General features: G+C 38.2%; 2 protein-coding genes and 1 long non-coding RNA gene across 3 annotated transcripts in view; 1 reads left to right on the top strand and 2 right to left on the bottom strand.

The window, feature by feature from the left end:
- Window positions 1-18,103, bottom strand: part of LOC131800637 (uncharacterized) — a 207,739-nt gene that overhangs the window by 65,444 nt on the left and 124,192 nt on the right. The gene's annotated exons all lie outside the window — the stretch shown is intronic.
- LOC101891481 (enhancer of split M1 protein) lies at window positions 1,806-2,520 on the top strand. The gene is made up of 3 exons (XM_005188004.3): window positions 1,806-2,107; window positions 2,177-2,395; window positions 2,466-2,520. The coding sequence occupies exons 1-3, from the start codon at window positions 1,897-1,899 to the stop codon at window positions 2,498-2,500; spliced, it is 465 nt and encodes a 154-aa protein (XP_005188061.2). The 5' UTR covers window positions 1,806-1,896; the 3' UTR covers window positions 2,501-2,520.
- Window positions 11,967-13,361, bottom strand: LOC101892008 (enhancer of split M2 protein). Its single transcript, XM_005188007.4, has one exon. The coding sequence runs from the start codon at window positions 13,176-13,178 to the stop codon at window positions 12,435-12,437; it is 744 nt and encodes a 247-aa protein (XP_005188064.1). The 5' UTR covers window positions 13,179-13,361; the 3' UTR covers window positions 11,967-12,434.

Genomic DNA, 18,103 nt, shown 5'->3' with positions numbered 1-18,103 from the left:
ACACTGTGTTACAGAAAAATAATTACTGAAAAAGTCATGCAGGTTATGAATTTGGAGTTAAAATTGGAAGATTCGAGCATCGCCGGTATGAAAGCTTATTTCGCAAAGTATTCATTTTATTTCAAAATTACTGATGTTAATTCAATGATTATTTTGATCCCAAATTTTACTGGCGTGTGACCCACCTAAGAAAGCCTAAAAAATTTAACTACCTCCTTGACAGCTTCAAAATAACACAAAAATTATGGTAATGTCAGTTTACAAGACCTCCTGACGGTCTCCTACAGCTAGAAGGCCTGATGACGACCTTCTATGCGTAGCAGACCTCCTGCTGATGGTCTCCTTTAGGTAGATTATCTCCTGAGCGACTTTTGTAGCCAGAAGACCTTCTGACGGATTTTATGGCTAGAAGACCTTTTAAGAGACTTGTGTAGCCAGAAGACCTTCTAAGAGACTTGTGTAGCCAGAAGACTTTCTGACGGTCTTCTATGTCTAGAAGATCTTCTAACGGTCGTCTATAGCTAGATTACCCCCTCAGAGACTTGTATATCCAGAAGGTCTCCTATAGCTAGAAGACCTCCTGACGGTCTTCTATTTCTAGAAGACCTGATCTATAGCTAGAAGACCTACTGACCTCCTATAGCTAGATTGCCTCTTGCCAGACTTGTGTAGCCAGAAGGCATTCCGACTGTCTTCTGAGGCTAGGAGACCCTCTGACGGTCTTCTATGTCTACAAGACGTCCTCCTATAGCTAGAAGATTTCCTGATGGTCTTTTATGGCTCGAAGACCTTCTGATGGTCTCATATAGCTATATTTCCTCCTGATTTTTTTTTTTTTTGGTCCCTCTTCCATTGGGCATGGGATCGTTACTTAGGTATAAACAAGTTTTTGTCATAGAAGTTATTTTTAAATAGCTCCTGGTTATAAGGATTGATGGCTCTTTTTGCCAAAGCCAATATACTCTCCACTTCAAACCAATGGAAAAAAATCAGATCGTAAATGTATTTGTCACACCATCCAATACAAATTAAGTTCCAGAGCACTTGATATGGGTGTCAAGAAACACAGGGTTTCGATTTCCAAAAAATGTTTAATGACTAATAATGAATTAATTCCAATACTCAGAGTATTGAGGAGAAAAGATTGGGGTATTCAGTTTAAATCTGATTACTTGCATTATCACTAAAAACAAATATTCTGAACTATGGCGGGACACGTCAAGGCATATAAATCTTAACTCTGAACTCTTATCTCTATAAAATATTATGACTGAGCAAATAGAAAATGATGAAAGAATGTCCAGCGTGTGGAGGACGTCAAGGTATGTCGGTGCAATTTCTCACCCAAAGAAAGTTGGCACTATAATCAAGGGCAAGTGATTTTAAAAAAGTTCCCCTTGGCGTGCCAAATATCAGGTACGTCGTTTCATATTTTGTTTATATTTTGATGGAGCACTGTAATAATGTTTTTTTTTTTTTCAAATTTACAACATTTTCAAATTAGCCGAGTTGATGATGTTTACCATCAACAACGTGCCAAATAAAAAGAACTGAGACAATCTAAAAGCAAGGCAATCAAAACAAATCAATTGGTTCTATTATAAATTATAACTCAAAAAAAAAAAAAAAAAAAAAAATACTAATAATAATATCGTTATCACCTGTGGCACACAGGCCCGGCATCTTATCACAAAAACAATAATAATGATAAAAGCCTTTCAATCGATGATAAGAAAAATGCCACCGAAATATATTCCCCCAGGTAATTGTTAGAAAAGTATAAAAACAACTGACAGTCTGACAAATAAACTAAAAGAATAAAGTTCAGTGAGAGCGAAAAGAAGAGAGAAGAATTAGAAAATAAACTCTAAAAGCAAAAGAAAACCAAAAATTAAAATGTTTACCAAAATCGTAATAACTTTGATGGTGTTGGGCGCCACTTTGGGCCCATTGAATGCCAATCCCACCGATGAACTCGATTGCCCACAAATCTGTCCGGCCTTGTATGCCCCCCTCTGTGCCACCGATGGCAAGATGTACAAGGAGTTCAGCAATCCCTGTGAATTGAAGGCCAGCAATTGTCGCCGGCAAAGGAATTCATTGACACGTAAGTTCAGAGGGACTCTTTCCCAAGGAGCCATAAAAATTAAAAAAATATTTTTCGAAAAAATTTTAGCCTTCGCTGCCACTGCCATGGACTGGTGCAGCACGGAATTTGTGGATACCATAGAAAATCTGTTTGTAAAATTGAACAACTTGGATCTCACCACCTCCAAGTGTTTGAAACCCTGTGCCATGATCTATCAGCCGGTGTGTATTTCCAATGGCAAATATCGTGCCTTGGCCAGCAATGAATGTATGATGGAGACCATCAACTGTGCCGTGGGCAATGAGAGTAAGTATTGCAAATAAGAAATATAAAGAGGAGGGGGAGTATGGAATCTTATTTTCTTTTTTTTTTACAGAGGCCTTCAAAGTTCTCCAACAAGGAAGCTGTTAAATGAACCATGACATTTTTTTTTTTAATAAAAATAAATAAAATCCATTGACTTGAATATGTGAACAAAGGAACAGGCTTTTAATTGGATCTTCAATGACCTGAATGAAACAATGGGGCATAAAATATAAGTTATCCTAGCAATATTGACCCTATCTATCCCTTAAACAGAAATTTTGAGATTTTGGAATTTTGAAGGAAACTGAGGCACTAGCTATACACAACACCTCTAGGTGATCAGGGTATTATGTCTTTGTGCATTTGTTTGTAACAGGCAAAAGGGAACGAGATAGACCCATAGTTCCTTTTGATGATCTGCAAAGAATCACATCTTGAGTCATGTATATTTGTATTTGTCCATGTATATTTGTAAACAAAGTACAGGTCGCATTTATCCGATCCAGATGAAATTTTGCACAAGTCGTTTACTTGACTCAAGGACGGACCCTGTTGAAAGTGGAGATAATCGACCAAAATTTAGATATAGCTCCCATATATATCTTCGTCCCATTTACCTTTTATTGTACACCAAACGAGTAATATCAGCCCAAATAGTATGGAATTTACGGCGACACTAGGCCTGAAAATTAGCATGCTAAAGTTGATTTAAATCGGTTCAGGTATAGCTATAGCTTCCATGTGTATTGTTGTGTTAATCAAATGCAGCTCGGAAATACCTCAGCTAAATTCTATGGAGATCGGTTCAGATTTGGATATAGCTCCCATATATATCATCGTCCGAATCGTCTTTTTTTGTGCACCAAACATGTACTATTAGCCCAAATGTGATGGAATATGGCACATACGACCAAATCTAGGACCGTCGGAAATATCTTTAACAACGATATTTGGGGAAATATACAAATTCAGCTCAGAAATACCATTGCCAAATTTTATCGAGATAGGTTCAGATTTGGATGTAGAATCCATATGGGTAAAACAAGCCCGATTTGAAAAGACACAAGTGCCTCGGCAAATTTAGTCCTTTGAACTTTAAATTATAACCATAATCTAATCTATAACTATAATATAAATTGGAGTTGCTATTTTTACCAGAAGATCTGAACCGATACATCCCATTTTCACACTAGATTTAATTTTGGCAAGAATATACACTTGCTTATAAATATTTGAAACTTTTACGCTTGATGTGAGAGGTATCAGAAGGTGAAGGCCCATATTTTTAACTTGTGAAAATTGTGAAATAAATTATTTGAAATTGAGATCCTTAGGTGGTAAAAGGATTGGAACAAGATGGTCGATCAAGATGACGATAATTTTTTTTATTATTTTTGAAAATGTTTAACTTTTGTCTTGAAAATACCAGAAGAAGTGGAACGTTGTAACCTGTTTGCGTATTCGGTTATAATGTTCCACATCTTCTAGTATCTTCCACACAAAATTTAAATACGATTAAAAAATGTTACAATATTCCAGCCACCCCATTGGAATATTATTTCATATTTTATATTTATTAAAAATCCACGTTTATGGCCTAGATGACTGTTAAAAGCGTCCGTAATTGAAGCCTGAAGGACCTTCTAAATAATATTCATAAAAAATTCACGAGTTTAGACCTAAAAATCGTTGAAAATATTTACTGGTATAGGACTAATCATCCTGAAAAAATATTTAAAAAATCCACGATTAAAGCTCTGTAAGACCTTGAAAAATATTTTTTAAAATGGCAGCAATAATATCACCAATAGACCTTAAAATGTTCCTTAAAAATCCATGATAATGGAGTAGGTCGTCCTTAAAAAAAATGTTCTTTACAAAACTGCGATTAAAGTTCTGATAGTCCTTGAAAATAGTTCATTGGATCATCTATATATTTTTTTTTTTTTTTTTTTTGAAAGAATATTTCTTAAGAGTATAGCCCTTAAAGCCTTTTAAACTCCAGGGCAAAATTACCACAATAATATCCCGAATAGACCTTAAAAATTCATGACGATAGAATAAGTCGTACTTGAGGGAATATCTCTTGAAGGACGCAATGTGACCTCTTATAGTTTCCAAAAAAATTTCCTTTAAAAAGTCCGATAATGTATCCCTGATAGTCTTTAATAATATATCTTTAGAACATCAATGGCCTAAAGTATTTTGAAATCCAAGATTTTTAGAGAAAAGAGTTTTTGAAATTCACGACTGTAACTCTGAAAGACCTTACAAAACATACTTTCAAAATCCATTATTATAGCCTTGTTAGTCCTTGGAAAAATATTCTTTAAAAATCCATGTTTATAATCTCAATGATCCTTACTTAAAAAATCCCTGCTTTGAAATCTACAACTATAACACTGATAGTTATTAAAAACTGAAAATATTCTCCTACAGATCCAAAAATAGCCCTGATAGTCCTTCAAAAATGGTCCTATAATATCCGCGATTATAAAATCGGTGGTTGCTAGAAAAAATCCATTGTTAAAGCCTTAAAAGACCTAGAAAAAATAGTCTTTCAAGACCTAGGTAGTCCTTGGCAAAACTTAATTAAAAATCTGCATTTATAGTCCTGATCGTCTTTTATTAAAATATTCTCTAGAAACCTAGCACTGAGAGCCTCTGAAAAATATTCATAGAAATCTTTGATGTCTTAAAAATTTTTATGAAGCTCCACACCATAAAACGTTTGAAAAATATTCTCTAAAAGAGCATGATTTTAGCCCTGATAGTTCTTGAAATTTTTTTCTTTAAAAATAGTCTTTGAAGCAAATTTTAAATTCACTATTAAAGTTATTATAGTCCCTGAAAATATCCAAGAATCTAGCCTTTATAGTCCTTGAAAAAATCTGCGAAATCTGCCCTAAAAGCTCTTTGAAAAATCTATAAAAAATTACGGTTATACTTCGGATAGACCTCAAAAAACATTCTTTGAAATTTGTTGTTAAAAACAGGATTATAGACATGTCCTGTAGTCCTTTATTAAATATTCTTCCAAAGATTCAAAATAAAAGCCCTAAGAGTCCTTGAAAAATATTTCTTAAAACTCCAAGATTCTATTCCCGGTAGACCTCGAAAAATATTCTTTAAAAAAGTAATTATAGTTATGATAGTCACTCTATAGAAATCCATGATTATAGTCCAGAAAATCTTCGAAAAATAATAGCCCTTATAGTTCCTGAAAATATTTTTAAAAATAAACTCGATATTAGCCTTGAAAGTTCTTCAAAAAATATTATTATTTAAAGACGCAGATAGTCTGTGAGAAAACATTCCTTAAAATCCGTTATTATAGTCCTCAGAGTCTATAAAAAATATTTACAAAATCAATGAATATATTCCTCAAAAAATGTACAAAATTCGCGATTCAAGCTTCGATAGTCTATGAGTAAATGCTATGTGAAACTTTATCCTGAAAAATGATATTCTTTAAAAAATCCAGGACTATAGAAGTTCTATACAGAGTATACTTCCAGAGTTCTTCGATTATATAGCTGAAAGTCCTTGAAAAATATTCTTTTAAACTGCAAGATTCTAGTCTTGGTAGTCCTAGAAATATATTAGTTAAAAACACTCAATTATTGACCAGATAGAAGTTGGAAAAATATTTTTTTAGGAATCCATGATTGTAGATCTTTAAATAAAAGTCTTTAAAAAATTCCCATATTCCTTAAAAATTATTTTTAAAATCCATCGATATGTGAAAATGTATTCTGATAATTCATTCTTTGAAAGGTATTAGAATATTTCAAGAGTATAAAACTTACCTAAACGCAAGGAATTCATAAATATAAAACACTAATTATAGGGTGAGTCACCAAAGGTGTCTTATTTAGTCTCCTTTTTAAAATGTGATTAAAAATCCCCTTAAACGGGATGGTAGGATCTCAAAATATTCATTAAAATTGTTTGCCATAAAATTCGAATATAGATCTTATATAAATGATCCTTGAAAAAAATATTTTTAAAGTTCACAATTATAGATAGCCCTGAAAGCCCTAAAAATAGTAAAATAATAACCCGAAAGCCTTAGGAAATGTTCTTTAAAATCCACGATTATATCCATGAAGTTCACTCTAAAATATTCTGTACAAATCTCCCTTGTCAATTGCTGAGATGTTATATCAAGTCTCTACAATTTTAAAATAAGTTTGCAACGAGTTCGGCATTAGCTGTATAAAACCAAACTGGCATAATCCAACGTGTGTCCACATCAATTTCAAGCTTAGCACACTTAACGAACGCTTCTCCTCATGTCAGCTAACCACAAAAAATAGTAGGTGTTGTTGTCCCTTCACCTAAGGACAACATTGGCTCAATAGCGAGTCCTTTTTTCTTACCATTCATTTTCGTTTTAAGGTGTTTCCCAATGGCAATAAAAATTATTATTATGACCTCTTGATCCTTGTGTCATGATAAGTGACATAGAGTGAGCAGAGAATTTTCCCACGTGCCCATCGAACAGCATCTCGTGTAATATGCGTGGGAACGATCCCAACTAAGAACTATTCTACAAAACAACGACGCCTATTTTATTAGTTTAGTCCCTCTGTCTGTCTTTAGATAAACAAAGAAACAAAAAAAAACTAATTTCCCATGATCCTGCATCCTTTTTAGACATTTGTGTAGAAAAGAGAACAACAACTACAAAAACACTGCAGAGAAAAATGAAACTAATCTCAATTTGATGGCAGCATTAAGATGCTGTTATTCTTGAGTTACCAAACTGATTTCCAACATTCCCACACTCTGAAGCTAACGCAAGATGCATTTGAAGAAATGAGATGTTCTAATGAGAATCGATGTTGGTTGTACAAATACCTGCACATCCTTTTTATTATTGATTCCTGAAATGCAGTTAGGCATAGCTGAATGTGTTTGTTTTTGTTGAAAAGACCGAGTGTGTCAACGATGAGATATCAATTTTCCATTACGAGGAAATGCAAAAATCATGCTAGTCGATTCTGGAAAAAGTAAATGAGGAATATAAGGTTGGTTTTCTGGCCATTGAAGAGCTTCAGAAGGTCTCCGGACTATAGAAGAGTGTCAGAAGGTCTCCGGGCCATAAAAGAGCTTCAGAAGGTCTCCGGATTATAGAAGGTCTTCTGACTATAGTAGGTGTTCTGGGTATAGAAGGTCTTCTGTCTATAAAAGAGCTTTAGAAGGTCTTCTAGCTATAGAAGGGCTTCAGAAGGTCTTCTGGCTATAGAAGAGCTTCAGAAGGTCTTCTGGCTATAGAAGAGCTTCAGAAGGTCTTCTGGCTATAGAAGAGCTTCAGAAGGTCTTCCGGACTATATAATAACTTCAGAAGATCTTCTGGCTGTAGAAGAGCTTCAGAAGGTCTCCCGGCTATAGAAGAGCTTCAGAAGGTCTTCTGCCTATAGAAGAGCTTCAGAAGGAAAACTCTAAGGGAAAATTTGCTCGCATTTTCTTTCAAACGTAAATTGATGTCTGACCATTGACACACTTGTTTTCTTTTTCAAATAATTCCTCATCTGCACCTAACTGCATTTAAGGATTCCATCACAAAAAGGGATGTGCAGGTATTTGTACAACCAACAACGATTCTCATTAGAAGAACTCATTTCTTCAAATGCATCTGTCGCTGGCTGCAGAGTGTGGGAATGTTGGAAATCTGTTTAGCAACCAAAGAATAACAGCATCTTAATGCTGCCATCAAATTGAGATTAGTTTCGTGTTTCTCTGCAGTGTGTTTGTTATTGTTCTTTCTTCTACACAGTATCTAAAAAGGATGCAGGATCATGGGAAAGTAGTTTTTAGGTTTCTTTGTTTATCTACAGACAGACGGACTAAACTCATAAAATAGGCGTCGATGTTGTGGAATAGTTCTTAGTTAGAATCGTCGTTCCCACGCACATTACACGAGATGCTGTTCGAAAGGCACGTGGGAAAATTCTCTGCCCACTCTCTGTCACTTATCATGACCTAAGGATCAAGAGGTCATAATAATAATTTTATTGCCATTGGAAAACACCTTAAAATTAAAATAAATGGTAAGAAAAAGGACTCGCTGTTGAGTGTTAAGGCCAATGCTGGCCTGAAGTGAAAGGACAGCACCCACTGTTTTTGTGGTTAGCTGACGTGAGGAGAAGCGTTCGTTAAGTGTGCTAAGTTCGAGTTTGATGTGGACTCACATTGGAGTATGCCAGTGGCTTTGTGTTCACCTCATGTCGAACGAGTTCATTTTCAGCAACTAATCCATCATCGAGCAAAATTTTTCAAGAATTTTTTCTTCAGGTACCTTGACTACATTATCCATAAAAGACTTTCTCTATATAGATTTGAGTTCTTGAAGAATATCCAAGGAGGTTTCTTGGGTGTAATAGTGAATTTTAAAAGAATAGGGTTATTCTTGTATGTTTCAAATAATGTTTTTAAGGACTATTGAGGTTATGATCGTACATTTTTTTGTTAAAATATTATTTCAAGCCCTATTAGTGCTTATCAGGCTAAAAACCGTGGATTTTTCTTTTTGAGGACTTAAAGGCATGACGATGAAAGTATATTATTAAATGCCTTCAGGGCAATTTTTTTCTTGGATTTCGAAGGAATATTTTTTAAGGACTATCAGGACTTTTAAGAATCTGTTTTTAAGGATTTTCAAGGCTAGAATTTTGTTTTTATTTTTTTTCAAGGACTTACAAAATTTTCAAGTAATATTTTTCCAAAGATATTCGGGGCTCTAATCGTAATTTTTAAGACTTTTCTGAGTATTATCAGAATTTTTAACAATATAATTTTTTAATATCTAAAATTTTTTAGGGTATATTTTTCCAAAGACTATCATGGCCATAATCGTCTATTTTTAAGAGCATTTCTCCAAAAAAACATATGGGCAACAATCGTAGATTTTTGAGGAAATTTTATTCAAACGCTATCAGGATCATCGTGGATTTATTAAATTACTAATTCAAAGACTTTCAGATTTTATACGACATTTTAAGGGATTTTAGAGAACTATCCGGGGTCTTAAAATGTATTTTTTCAGGGACTATCAAGACTTATCATCTTGATCCATCGCTCGTTACCGTGATACTGGTAACGTTGCCCGACATCAAGGAAGTGGACGAAAGAATACGGAAGCCACATCAGCAGAAATGGTTCGAAAAGTGAAGATCAATACCCGCGTAGCAGTGGCCGAAAAATGGCTCGTGAGCTGAACATATCGTTATATTCCATTCGGCAAATATTGAAAAATGAGCTCGGGGTAAAGCCATTGAAATTCCAAAAAGTGCAAGAACTTACCCCGCAACAGAAAGAAAATAGTCCAAAAGAGCTAAAGAGTTGTTCGCTTGTTCGAAAGTGGTGATCTGTCGAATTTGGGTTTTTTCCGAGAAAATATTCCTTGTCCAGCAGTTTGTAAACAAACAAAATTATCATGTTTACTTGTCGAAGAGGTCAGCTGAATATGTGCACCAAAGGTGACCAATTCGAACAAACCTAAACTTATTCTAAAATTTGATGCTATTTCCGACATTTTTTTATTTCATTCAAAAAAAAAAAAAAAATATTTAAAATAAATGTAAAAATTATGGCATTTGACTTTGTTGTGGATTTTTTGTCTCAGCCTGTAGTTTATAGATGTATGACCTATAAGATGTCACTGGTCACTGAGAGATATTCCAAGGAGAGAACACTTTCGACTTATATAGACTTTTGAGTTATATTTTTTTAAAGACCCTGTGTAGTTTAAAGACCTTTGAAGGAACTTCTGTAAGTGCAGGACCATCAACATGTATTTAATGGACGCATGACCAATTAGAGGTCTTCTATTGATGGACATGCCATCGGGTAGATTTCTGTAGTTAGAAGAATTCTGAGGGGGCTCTGAGGGGCTTGGAAGACTTTTTATAATTCATTTATAGACAGAATGCGTTCTATAAATTTAAGGCCTTTGAGGGGTCATTTAAAGGCCTCCTATTTATGGAAGATCATTGAAAGTTATTAAGGAAGGTGTTGTTATATGGTCTATAGCAGCGACTTTCCTAGAAATGCATTTCGAAACTATTTCAGAGGAGGGTCTCTTTAAATTTAGATAAAATGTAAAAAAATAAGATAAAAAGCAGTAAAGTGGGGTCTATACGACGTAGACCTACATAGACATTGTTTGTCATTAGCCATTACCATATTCAAATTCGAAACTTGAAATAAACGGTGAATAATGTAGCTAAAATCATCAAAATATCGTATATAGGGAGGTACCATTATATCGGAGCTATGCGAAGACCTGGACCAGCATAGATAATTTTCTGTCACAGGCTATAGCATCCATTACTTACGATATCTTAAACAATTTCGGTGGGTATTGTACCTAAACTCGTCAAAATACCGAATATAGGGAGGTACTGATATATGGGGCCTATACGATGACCTGGACCTGTAAAGACAATTTTCTGCCACAGATTGTAGTTCCCATTACGAACTCTAAATACGTAATTTGAAACAATTCCGGTGAATATTGGAGCTAAAATCATCAAAATACCGAATTTTGGGAGGTACCGTTATATGGGGGGCGATACGAAGACGTGGACCTGCACAGACAATTTTCTGTCATAGGCTCAAATACCAAATTTGAAACAATTCCGGTGAATAATGCCGCAAAAATCATCAAAATACCGAATATAGGGAGGTACCGTTATATGGGGGGGCTATACAAAGACGTGGACCTGCCCAGATAATTTTCTGTCATAAGCTGTAGTATCCATTTCGAACTTGAAATACCAATGTGAAACAACAACAAACATACCGAATATCGGGAGGTACTGTTATATGGGGGCTATACCAAAACGTGGACCTATATGGCCCATTTACGAACTTAACCTGCCTACTGGAAAAATAAACAGGTGTGCAAAATTTTAGCCTTCTATCTCAATTCGTTCGAAAGATAGCGTGATTACAACAGACAGACAGACAGACTGACGGACATCGCTAAATCGACTTTACGCTGATCAAGAATATATACACTTTGTTGGGTCTGACATGAGAATTTCGAGGTGTTACAAACGGAATGACAAAGTTAATATAACCTCCATAGTATGGTGGAGGGTATAAAAACAGTAGGTATAGGCCCCTAGTATGGGTTCCATAGCTAGAAAAGGTTTACTAAAGCTTTTTTATAATGAGAACACCCATGAGGTCACACATATAGATCGAACTGCTTCTATTGATGAGAGAAGGAAGACCTTTGAGATATTTGTGTGACATTTGAGACGTCTAGAAGACCTGTCAGCACATCGTTTCAAAACCTATTCAAAACCATTTGGGAACGAAATTTACATAAAATGACAGATCTGCTCTCCCATGTCAAGAATATTAATGGCCACGACTTTCCATAAGCCTTTTGTTTCGTCGAACATTCAAGTTTCCAACAAAACTTCTTTAATTGCGACAAAATCTGTTATGGACTTCTTTCTAAAAAAAAGTATTTTTAAAGCTTTCCCATTATTCGGCCTGAATAGCCCATAGCTTTAATCCCCCTTTGTTTTATAAAAAAATAGACCCATAAAAATTTATGTTTTATGAAATTAGAATATTTTCTATTTTCTTTTGTTTATTTTTTTCTTCTTCTTTGTGGTTTGGATTCTTGTTTTTTGTCTTCTTTTTGTTTTGCACTGGGTTTTGTGTTTGTCTTCTCTTCTTTTCATGTCTTTTTTTTTGTTACAAATATTCTCACTCTCAATTGATAACATTATCACAAATAATATTAAAATATTGCATATTTTACAGTTAAAAAAAAATAAAATTAAAAAAAAAAGTATTTTTAACAATTACAAATCTATAAAAAAATTAAGGTTAAATTTTACTAATGTAGTAAAAATTAAAAATTAAAAAAAAGAATGCTATAATAAAATTATTTAACAGCTTGAGATCCACTCTTTAATTTGAAAAACTTTTGGCAACGCTCCCGGGGGTAAGGATGTCAACACAAGGTTGCATTTGCATGTCGGTGCGGTGGCAAATGCAGCTCTGTTGACGTCTAACACATGGTTGCATTTTCGGCAAACTGCCATGAGTTGTGCCAATACCAGTCGCGCAACAGCTGTTCGTCGATGTCGCCGCTGGGGGTGTTGGACCAAACGAAGCAACCATCTTCGGCATTGATGAAATTGAAATCTTCATCGAGCAGGAGGTTCTGGCGTTGGAGTTGGGTGGAGGGGGTGGTGGCAGTGTTGTGGTTGATGGATGAGGTAGTATTTTGTTCCATTTGGTGATATTGCGAGTGTTGACAGTTACGTCCATAGACGCAGTTGGTGCTGCAGCAATTCAGTGGGGTCTTGTCAACACTGACACGGCTAATGAATTCCTGGGTTTCCTTGGCATTGCTGCCAACTTTTGGGTGGTAAACGGGGGAGGTGGTGTTGCTGATTTCTTTTACTTCCGTTTCTTGCAAAATTTCGGGAAATTTTTCTTCTACTGCTTCCTGGAGCCTCTGCTCTTGCTCCGCACTGAACAACAAATCCTTGGGTGTACTGTGGCAGATCTGGGCATTATTGAGATTGACATTATTGGGCAGGGAACGATTGCTCTTCGATGCCGAATTTGCCGATTTAAGGGCCATTAGCCGCAAAATGGGCTTCCACATTTTCTTCAGTTTGAACTTGTCACTTTGTTGTTGTTCCTGCAGCAGTAATTGCTGCTGTTGTTGGTGATTTGACAGCTTCATGGCGGAATTTGATTGATTGATGCAAAGATTTGCCAGATTTTTTGTGTCCGTATACATGGTGAGGTGGATGTGTCGGATGTGTGGGCCTTAAACTTTCTAATATTTTGGTGTTCTACGTTTCCGTATTTGGCGTAGAGAAATTGTGTCGTATTCCTTGTTTTGTTTTCTTTTGTGCTTCTTTTTGGGTGAGCGATGTTGACGCTGTGAAAGTTGGCGATGAACTGATGCTGCTTTGGTGAGCACGCTTAATTTTATATGACGACCTGTGTCGATCAAAAAAATACCCACAAACCAAGATCGCACACACACACACAGAGCCGCACTCGCTCACTCACTCGCCAAAGAAACGGACACGTACCCATGAGCAGAAGTGGCATGGCTCAGCAGAAGCAGCAGTGGTGGTTGGTTGGTTGGTGCCGATGGCCCTGTGGCAAACTGTGAGAAAGAAACTGCACTCACTTCCCATCGCCATCATCATCATCAGTGGCATGCACATTCTAACAGGAATCACTACCACCACCACCGCCAGCCAGCCACTTGGATGGATGGCCGATCGCTTGGCTGGCTGGCTGGTCGATTGCTTCGCTGCTAGGTGATGTGTACATTTCCCATGGTTTTTGGCTTAAGAGTCGCCTCAAATAACCTGTAAGGGCAATACCAACAACAACAACCACACTACAGCTGTGTGCAACCGTGCCAAGCCAACAACAGCACCAGCACCGGAATGCAGGTAGCACACACATCGATGGCTGTCATCGTTCCACAAGCAGCAGCAGCAACAACAGCATAACAACAAAACGCTGGGAAAAAATATCCCATGAAACTCTCTTTCATACTTCCACCGGTGTTCGTCCGTCCGTCTGTCTGCATGTCTTTAGGGTCCGTCTGTCCATGAAGTTAGTCCCAAAAAAGTGTGGGAAACAGTTTTAATTTTTTCTTCAGTCAGTTTCTTCTTCTTTGTCGTGTTGTTGTTGTTGCAGTTAACCTTACCTTTACCGTGTTCTGACAAAATGTTAAAATAATATGTTTACCAATGGGTCAGTGACGTGGTAGCCCAAGGGACGTAAGGAGAGTGCAAAAAGAGAGAGAGAGAGAGAGAGAAAAAAGTGAAAGAAAGTCAGGAGACACAGTAGATATTTAGAAACTTTCCACACACAAAAATACCTCGAGAAAGTCCTCTTCTTCGTAGAGAAGAAAAAGAACTCGAGGAGGTCCTCTTCTTCGTAGAGAAGAAAAAGAACTCGAGGAGGTCCTCTTCTTCGTAGAGAAGAAGAAGAACTCGAGGAGGTCCTCTTCTTCGTAGAGAAGAAGAGAAAACTCGAGGAGGTCCTCTTCTTCGTAGAGAAGAAGAAGAACTCGAGGAGGTCCTCTTCTTCGTAGAGAAGAAGAAAAACTCGAGGAGGTCATCTTCTTCGTAGAGAAGAAGAAGAACTCGAGGAGGTCCTCTTCTTCGTAGAGAAGAAGAACTCAAGGAGGTCATCTTCTTCGTAGAGAAGAAGAACTCAAGGAGGTCATCTTCTTCGTAGAGAAGAAGAAGAACTCGAGGAAGTCCTCTTCTTCGTAGAGAAGAAGAAGAACTCGAGGAGGTCCTCTTCTTCGTAGAGAAGAAGAACTCGAGGAGGTCCTCTTCTTCGTAGAGAAGAAGAAGAACTCGAGGAGGTCATCTTCTTCGTAGAGAAGAAGAAGACCTCGAGGAGGTCCTTGTCTTCGTATAGAAGAAGAAGACCTCGAGGAGGTCCTCGTCTTCGTATAGAAGAAGAAGACCTCGAGGAGGTCCTCGTCTTCGTATAGAAGAAGAAGACCTCGAGGAGGTCCTCGTCTTCGTATAGAAGAAGAAGACCTCGAGGAGGTCCTCGTCTTCGTATAGAAGAAGAAGACCTCGAGGAGGTCCTCGTCTTCGTATAGAAGAAGACGACCTCGAGGAGGTCCTCGTCTTCGTATAGAAGAAGACGACCTCGAGGAGGTCCTCGTCTTCGTATAGAAGAAGACGACCTCGAGGAGGTCCTCGTCTTCGTATAGAAGAAGACGACCTCGAGGAGGTCCTCGTCTTCGTATAGAAGAAGACGACCTCGAGGAGGTCCTCGTCTTCGTATAGAAGAAGACGACCTCGAGGAGGTCCTCGTCTTCGTATAGAAGAAGACGACCTCGAGGAGGTCCTCGTCTTCGTATAGAAGAAGACGACCTCGAGGAGGTCCTCGTCTTCGTATAGAAGAAGACGACCTCGAGGAGGTCCTCGTCTTCGTATAGAAGAAGACGACCTCGAGGATGTCCTCGTCTTCGTATAGAAGAAGACGACCTCGAGGAGGTCCTCGTCTTCGTATAGAAGAAGAAGACCTCGAGGAGGTCCTCGTCTTCGTATAGAAGAAGAAGACCTCGAGGAGGTCCTCGTCTTCGTATAGAAGAAGAAGACCTCGAGGAGGTCCTCGTCTTCGTATAGAAGAAGAAGACCTCAAGGAGGTCCTCGTCTTCGTATAGAAGAAGAAGACCTCAAGGAGGTCCTCGTCTTCGTATAGAAGAAGAAGACCTCAAGGAGGTCCTCGTCTTCGTATAGAAGAAGAAGACCTCAAGGAGGTCCTCGTCTTCGTATAGAAGAAGAAGACCTCAAGGAGGTCCTCGTCTTCGTATAGAAGAAGAAGACCTCAAGGAGGTCCTCGTCTTCGTATAGAAGAAGAAGACCTCAAGGAGGTCCTCGTCTTCGTATAGAAGAAGAAGACCTCAAGGAGGTCCTCGTCTTCGTATAGAAGAAGAAGACCTCAAGGAGGTCCTCGTCTTCGTATAGAAGAAGAAGACCTCAAGGAGGTCCTCGTCTTCGTATAGAAGAAGAAGACCTCAAGGAGGTCCTCGTCTTCGTATAGAAGAAGAAGACCTCAAGGAGGTCCTCGTCTTCGTATAGAAGAAGAAGACCTCAAGGAGGTCCTCGTCTTCGTATAGAAGAAGAAGACCTCAAGGAGGTCCTCGTCTTCGTATAGAAGAAGAAGACCTCAAGGAGGTCCTCGTCTTCGTATAGAAGAAGAAGACCTCAAGGAGGTCCTCGTCTTCGTATAGAAGAAGAAGACCTCAAGGAGGTCCTCGTCTTCGTATAGAAGAAGAAGACCTCAAGGAGGTCCTCGTCTTCGTATAGAAGAAGAAGACCTCGAGGAGGTCCTAGTCTTCGTATGGAAGAAGAAGACCTCGAGGAGATCCTAGTCTTCGTATGGAAGAAGAAGACCTCGAGGAGGTCCTAGTCTTCGAATAGACAAAGAAGACCTCGATGAGGTCCTCTTCGAATAGAAGAAGAAGACCTCGTGGAGGTCCTCTTCTTCGTATAGAAGAAGAAGACCTTCACGAGGAGGTCCTCTTCTTCGTATAGAAGAAGAAGACCTTCACGAGGAGGTCCTCTTCTTCGTATAGAAGAAGAAGACCTTCACGAGGAGGTCCTCTTCTTCGTATAGAAGAAGAAGACCTTCACGAGGAGGTCCTCTTCTTCGTATAGAAGAAGAAGACCTTCACGAGGAGGTCCTCTTCTTCGTATAGAAGAAGAAGACCTTCACGAGGAGGTCCTCTTCTTCGTATAGAAGAAGAAGACCTTCACGAGGAGGTCCTCTTCTTCGTATAGAAGAAGAAGACCTTCACGAGGAGGTCCTCTTCTTCGTATAGAAGAAGAAGACCTTCACGAGGAGGTCCTCTTCTTCGTATAGAAGAAGAAGACCTTCACGAGGAGGTCTTCTTCTTCGTATAGAAGAAGAAGACCTTCACGAGGAGGTCCTCTTCTTCGTATATAGAAGAAGAAGACCTTCGCGAGGAGGTCCTCTTCTTCGTATAGAAGAAGAAGACCTTCACGAGGAGGTCCTCTTCTTCGTATAGAAGAAGAAGACCTTCACGAGGAGGTCCTCTTCTTCGTATAGAAGAAGAAGACCTTCACGAGGAGGTCCTCTTCTTCATATAGAAGAAGAAGACCTTCACGAGGAGGTCCTCTTCTTCATATAGAAGAAGAAGACCTTCACGAGGAGGTCCTCTTCTTCGTATAGAAGAAGAAGACCTTCACGAGGAGGTCCTTTTCGAATGGAATAAGATTTTCACTAGAAGGTCTCTTCGAATGGAAGAAGACCTTCACGAGGAGGTCCTTTTCGAATGGAATAAGATCTTCACTAGAAGGTCTCTTCGAATGGAAGAAGACCTTCACGAGGAGGTCCTCTTCGAATGGAAGAAGACCTTCACGAGGAGGTCCTCTTCGAATAGAAGAAGACCTTCACGAGGATGTCCACTTTGAATAGAAGAAGACCTTCACGAGGATGTCCTCTTCGAATAGAAGAAGACCTTCACGAGGAGGTCCTCTTCGTATAGAAGATCTTCATGAGGAGGTCCTTTTTGAATGGAAGAAGATCTTCACGAGAAGGTCCTCTTCGAATGGAAGAAGACCTTCACGAGGAGGTCCTCTTCGAATAGAAGAAGACCTCGAGGAGGTCCTTTTTTCTTTTCATCGTGAGGAGGTCTTCTCTGAATAAAGGACCTTCAGCAGGTCCTCTTCGAATATAAGACATTGTGTAGGTCTTCTCTGAATAGAAAACCTTCAGGAAGTCTTCTCTGTATAGAAGTCCGTCATCAGGTCTTCTTCGAAAAGAAGACCTTGAGGAGGTTTGCTTTGAATAGAATGAATAGAAGGTCTTCTGTGAATATAAGGATTAGGTCTTCTCTAAATAAAATACCTTCTTCCTCTTTCGGTGCTCTTGAATAAAAGACCTTTAGGAGGTCCTCTCCGATAAGAAGACCTGCATAAGGCCTTTTCCGAAGAGAAGAAGTGTTGTCCATATAGAAGGCCTGAAGATCCATAAAAATCTCCATTTAGAGACTTCTTTATCAAAATTCCAATTTTTCAACCCCTTGAATACACTCTTGCCCACGTCCCTGAATAACAAAGATAAACTAACGTCATAAACAAGACAGTCTCCCCCAAAAAAAAGAGTTTCAATAACTGCAGGAAATGTTCAGCATCCCGTCTCTGT

Source organism: Musca domestica, unplaced genomic scaffold, assembly GCF_030504385.1.
Source record: "Musca domestica strain aabys unplaced genomic scaffold, Musca_domestica.polishedcontigs.V.1.1 12, whole genome shotgun sequence".
Taxonomy (NCBI): Eukaryota; Metazoa; Arthropoda; class Insecta; order Diptera; family Muscidae; genus Musca; species Musca domestica.
Note: the sequence above shows the minus strand (reverse complement) of the source record. Positions and strands in the feature narration are given on the sequence as shown.